Source organism: Mixophyes fleayi, chromosome 4, assembly GCF_038048845.1.
Source record: "Mixophyes fleayi isolate aMixFle1 chromosome 4, aMixFle1.hap1, whole genome shotgun sequence".
Lineage (NCBI taxonomy): Eukaryota > Metazoa > Chordata > Amphibia > Anura > Limnodynastidae > Mixophyes > Mixophyes fleayi.
This window is the reverse complement of record NC_134405.1, coordinates 58,772,198-58,778,589: the sequence shown is the minus strand read 5'-3', so window position 1 is coordinate 58,778,589 and position 6,392 is coordinate 58,772,198. Positions and strand designations below refer to the sequence as shown.

At 44.9% G+C, this 6,392-nt stretch overlaps 1 protein-coding gene across 1 annotated transcript in view; it reads left to right on the top strand.

Moving 5' to 3' along the window:
- Positions 1-4,770: 4,770 nt before the first annotated feature.
- Positions 4,771-6,392, top strand: part of LOC142149560 (uncharacterized) — a 36,616-nt gene continuing 34,994 nt past the window's right edge. The window contains exon 1 of the mRNA XM_075204888.1: positions 4,771-4,957. Coding sequence (XP_075060989.1) covers positions 4,771-4,957 — 187 coding nt within the window. The remainder of the gene's footprint in view (positions 4,958-6,392) is intronic.

Below are 6,392 nucleotides of genomic sequence, written 5' to 3'. Positions count from 1 at the left end.
TGTGCTAATCTGCAATCCGGCCCTCCTCTGGATGAGAGTATCGGATTCATTATTCATCCTGTCAGACAAAGCGCTATCAGCTCACTCACAGTTAAGATGACTTTTACACAGGCTGGTCCCATTTAGAAGTTTGTTACTAGTCAATTGACATTTAATTGCTCATTATTCATTTCAATGATATTGTTATTAGCATTCACGGTTTACATGCCACATTAGGGCAGCAACATTTGAGTTTTTCTTCTGAGTTCATCAATATTAGCATGCTATGATATTTAATATTGCTATGTTTTTATAGGTATTGTATTTTATATTAAACTTTTTATTGTTATACCACAGTCCGTTCATCTGACTTTGGTACAATACGCACATGTGTATGTTTATTTATTTATTTACTAAAATTAAGAATGTCTTTGAATGAGACATTCTTATTTAATTTAATGCTGACGGCAGCCACAGACCTTAATTAATGTTACTTTAATTTAACTTACTGTGTTATTAGGAATTTGTGGAGCATCTAGTAAGACATCTAATCTATTTGAAAAAGTGAGTTAGGTCTCTCCCATACCACCCTTTACTTTGTTATCACAGTCATTGATCAGATTGCTAGTATAGTCTATCCTAGGTCACCTAGACTGCTATTGTTAACCCATTGATGTACAGGGCAAAGTCCTATAATTTAGAAAAACACCTATTTCTGCACTTAAATAAATAGACTGGTATGTGTTAAAAAGCAACCTACAATTTTAGTTTGCAAAATGTGGAGAAAAATATATGGAACACACATTAATTAGCGATATAGTGCCTGTGTCATTAAGGAAAGTAAGGCAAAAAAAGGAGTAAATGTTCTCCAGGACAAACCATGTTACAATGCAAGGGGTACAAATTAGTTTATTATTTTGCACAGAAGGAGAATACTGGCTATTTTTTCATGTAGCACACAAATACTTGACAGCTTTATTTTTACACTTAAATTTAAAGTTGATCTAGGACATGCTCTACCTCAACTATAAATCAGTCCCCACATCTACCTTCTCCTGCAATGCAACATGGTTTTGCCCAGGTGCAAAGTTACTCATTTTTTATGCTTTTCTTTCCTTAATGACTCAGGCCCATAGCGTTTACTCCATTTGGAATAAATTCATTCTACTAATTGCCATGTCCTTGAGGAGTTTGTATTGCACTCAGTAGGTAATGTAAGGCTCAGTACACACTAAAGAATTATGTGACCAATATGTTAACTACAATGATTCTACCAACAACTGAAAAAAAAAGTCCCAATCAGCATGCCGACTTATGTGTACACACTATACATGTTTATTTACACTCAGATCTGTGCTCTTCAACTGTCATAACCATTGCCTGAAAAGATCATGACTCTGTAAAGTCTATAAAGATCTTGATCGTGAGTGCATACATACTGCATGACTGGAATGTGGTGCTGCTATATAAATAAACAATAATAATTATAATTTTATATATATATATATATATATATATATATAAATATAATTATTATCATTTATTTATATAACAGCACCACATTCGGCTGCACAGTACAGAGAATATTTGTCAGTCACATCAGTATTCCGAAATACACATACATGGTAGGATCCATTTTTTTAGTCATCAGCCAATTAGACTACCATATTTTTACAGTGGTCATAGTGTGCTGATATAAATTGGTATGTCATAATGACACTGCTGCCAACTGCTCAGTCTAGCTCACCACTTTGCAATCAATTGTCAGAAAGATATTTGTCTCCAGTGCAGAAGCCACAGTGGCTGAGCTATTTACATAGGACTTGGTGCATTTTGGTCTCCAGAAAAATGTCTGCCACTTGTATAACAGTCAGTTATAGAGACACTCTGTAAAAAAAAAATAACCTTAAACTGATGTTGTGACAAAACTTTATTCAGAAACTTTACTTCCGCAGAATGCACAAACCAGCAGTTGTACTATTGATTTCTTCATTACTCAACATCTTTCTCGACATTTGTCTCTGGACACAGGCAGATATTTTAGTAACAGAGTTAGATTTCTGCATTCTGGATGCTATTCTCAGTCTGTGTTCTATGTGTGTGTATGAGATGCTTTTTAATAGTAAAATACAAAGTCACAATGAGTGCTGTCACTTAATATATCTTTGAATTTCATTAAATAGTGTTAAAAGCATCTAAAATTAGGACTAAAAGAAACATAAACCTATTAAAATCCCTAAAGCTTTAGCCAGGCAGCCCCAGCTATTCATTTACATATACAAAATACAAAAAGGACTCTCATTAGACTTAAAGGGCCTGAGTCATTAAGGAGAGTAAAGCATAAACAAGGAGTAGCTTTGCACCTTTGCACCATGTTGCATTTGAGGAGGAGGTAAATTTAAAATATGGGGACAGATTTATAGTTGGGATAGGGCATGTCCTAGATAAACTTTACATTTGGGAAGTGTGGCCATCAGCCTAAACGCAGTTAAAATCACGTGGGTGAGTGATTAGGTGTTTAGCCTATGGGCTTTCTCTATATGTCAATCAATAGGGCAGAGGAGGGGGGTGGTCTGGTTTTATATAGGTGAAAGTTCTCCACCATTTCCCCCTCTCTGCTTCCGGATTTCGTGGAGTCCGGCTGAGTATATTTCTAGATTCTAGTGAGAGTTTTTATTGTCCTGTTTTTGGTATCTTATTTTCTTTTCAGCCTTCCTGTGGTTTTCTCACCTTTTATTCTTCAGCTTTCTGCTCCTTTTCCATTTTCCTTCCCTTTCTGCCCTTTCTCGTCTCCTCTCTGTCCCCCCCCTCCCCTCCCCTCCAGCCCTCTCTCTCTCCCCCTCTCCCGTGCATTGTATACCTTTTAGTGTAGTCTTACCGCCTGTCAGCTATGTCCCGTCCCAGCCGAGTGCGGAGCGCAGCGGCTAGATTCAGAGAGTCGGGCTCTGGCAGCAGATCCGTCCCGTCGGCATCCCCCGCATCTTCTGCGCCTGCGCGGTCCCTCCATATTAGCGGCGTGACCTCTAGGAGTGCCCGCAGCGCATCTCTCTCCCCCAGGCCGCAATTAGCTTCTGATAGGGGTCACCGGGTGGATATCCCCGCTAGGAGGGCGGTGGGGGCGGTAGCTGAGTCGGGGGCAGTGGCCCTAGTATCCGTCGCGGGGGGGCGAGTGGGTGTAGCTTCCGGGGGTGGCCAACAGGTTTCCATTCCACCAGCGGCAGCTCTTCCTCCCATTCAGTCCCCGTCAGGGGGTGTATTTTTAGGGCCTGGGAGGCAGTTGGTCAAGGGGGTCCCTTTTCAGTTAGCAGGCAGGGGGCAGTGTCGCCTTATAGGGGTTTGGGGCCTGTGCTGTGGGATCCGGTGGTGCCAGAGGTGAGCATGGGGCAGCAGCGTGGTTCCCTTATCAGTGGGGAGAGGGTGGTAGGTCTTCATGGGAGGGAGCTAGGTGTTACATTGGGGTCCGGGGGCAGCGGGGCGGGGGGTGGTTTAGTGGGGTTTGGGGATGGGGGTCAGCCCTTCCCCATGGTTCCTCCAGCAAGAGCTGGGGTGAGTATGTATGGGGATTAGGAGGACTACATTTGGATCATCGCCACCTATATTCTGCTGGGTACCTGTCCATTATTGGAGGCATTTTGATATCCATACATTTAATCTCAACACGGAGATATCCCGCAGCGTGCACACGCTATTTGAGCAGGATCATTTTTTCTTTCAACAAGAAGGAGAGGATTTCCTTTTAGGAACTAGAAGAACTTTCTTCCTCATTCTTGTTTTAATAATTGGCATTCTGCTGGGTGCTTTTTATCATTGAAATCAACATTATATCTAACCTCATCAGCACAGACTCTGGGACCGCTACTAAGTGCCTGTCTGCATTATAGACAGCCAGACATCCCTGCTTCATGTGAGTAACGGCTACCAATTTCATTTTTGCTTGCATTTTTCATCATCACCAACATTTTTATTTTTATTTTACAACTCTGGACATTATATTTCCTTACATTTTCTTTTTGCGGTTCATATCAATTGTCATTTCATATTTTAGTAGCTTGCAAGTGCACTCTAACCATATTTGCATTCACACTGAGTTTGTAGTGTTTTTTACCATTATCATTGTTTTCAGCAGTGTCAATTGATGCATGTTAATTGTTTAACACATCTAAGCTGTCTCGTTCCGGCCGGAGCGTATTGTGGACCTATCCATATTAAATTGATATATCTTTCCTTTACAAGCGCCCAGAACCTGACTATTTTTATATTTATGAGTATGTATGCCACCAGTTTCTTGCCCCCCCCCCCGTGGTTAGGGTCAGAGACGAGTGCTTGCGCCCCTTTTCAGGTAGGGGGGAGGGATGTTTCCAGCGGTTTTCATCTCTCCTTTGCCGGTCAGGGGGCAGCCTTCCCTGGCGTGGTTGGTTCGAGGCTGGGGTCAGCAGGGCAGTCGGGGATACATGGGAGTTGCCCTATCCTCCTGCAGGGGGGAGTTCTATTCTAAATGCACTAGGGGTAGTTTCCCCTCCTTACCCTGTCCCGTCAGGGATTTATGCTCACTATTACCCGGTTCCTTTTAGGCAGGTAGGAGATCTAACAACGAATCCCGGAGGTTCCGGCCGTGCTGTACCCCCCGCTCCAGGTTTCTTTGGGTCTGAGCTGAGGCGAGGGGGCTTTGGGCCAGGCGGTGCGGATGGAGGCCCTGCTAGGGATGCTAGGCAGTCTGGTGTTGTTGCTAACGTGCCTCTGTTTTCAGATTCCCAAGGGCTTATGGACAGGTCATCATCACAGACTTCGGGCATGAGGGGGCCCGGGGCAGAGGGCCGGACAGAGGTCCCGGCTGAGAGTCAGGAGTCGCCCGCAGTGGTTCCTGTCGGAGTGGTCAGGGAACCAGAACCGCAGCAGTCAGACATCACGGAGGCGGCAGCGGCACCAGGACCTTCCGGAACAGCTGGATCAGGGCAGCAGACAGAGCAGACCGCTGGCGGTGAGTTGTTGGATGTTGGTATGTCACACCATCGTACACATAGTCCGCCAATGTCTTCCACTGACGAGGATTCTCCCTCTTCTTCGGGGGAGGGTCAAAATACTCAACACGCATTTAAGTAAAGTTAGATCTCAGGGTGATAGGAGGGGAGCGTCAGCAAAGTTGGCAGCATCTAAGGCCCCCATGGTTCAGTGCGAAAACACTGCCCTGCTTGCAGGTATAAGGGTCTGCATTAGGGATAGGATTAAGAAAGGATGGTTTGTGAGCATGTTTGAAATCACGAAAACAGCAAAGAAAGAGTTGGATGCAGCCTGCGCTAAAGGCGGCATAGGTGAAGATGCATATAAAACCTTCCCTAAGTGGGTGGCCGGGTATTGTTCCTTCGCTGCATGCTACATTGACACTAGACCAGAGGCGTATGAGGAAGTTTGGAAATATTTGCACCTCATATACGAGATGTTTAGTAATGACCGCCCGGGGACTTGGCTCAAATATGACGAGTTGTTCCGGGAGAGAGTTGATGGTCAGGTTAACATGCCTTTAGGGGTTAAAGACATAGAAATTTGGATGCAACTGAATCGGGCTAGTTTAGTTCTCGGCGCAGGGACGCAAGGGAATCGGTTTCTACAAGGGGGGAGACGTGGGGGTCCCCAGTTTAATAAAAACAGATGCTTCGCGTTTAACAACTCCGCGTGTGGGAGGGGGGAAGCGTGTCGCTATTGACATAATTGCACGTATTGCCGCGGACCACATTCTGCCAAAGAGTATCCGAGGAGTGGCCCTGGTCTCGGCAGAGGCCGCGGAAGCGACGGTAATGTAGGTTAAAGCTCCTTCCCCTATTCGCAATGAAGTTCTAGAGCGATGGCTCAGACTATACCCGAATGCCGAACAGGCTGCATTTCACAGCGAAGGTTTTCGTCACGGCTTCCGGCTGCTGATTGGGTCAGCGATTAACGCGAGGGCCGCTAGAAATCTGAAGTCAGCTTATATTTACCTGGAAGTTCTTGACGAGAAGATTCGCGGGGAGATCGGCCTGGGGCGCATGATCGGCCCCTTCAGCTCCCCCCCATGTCGGATCTAGTTATCTCCCCGGCAGGGATAGTTCCAAAAAAGGCCCCCGGTAAGTTCCGCTTAATTCAACATTTGTCACACCCAGTGGGAGGTTCAGTCAATGACGAGATTGATCAGGACATCAGCTCGGTGGTCTATAAGTCCTTTGAAGAGGCTCTGGGGTTGGTTAGGCATTTTGGCGCGGGCGCCCTCATGGCGAAATTAGATATCGAATCCGCTTTTAGATTACTTTCCCTACACCCCGTTTCTTTCAAGTACATGGGGTTTCAAATAAAAGGAGAATATTTCAAAGATAGATGTCTGCCCATGGGTTGTTCTCTGTCATGTGCTTACTTTGAGTCATTTAGTTCCTTCCTTCACTGGG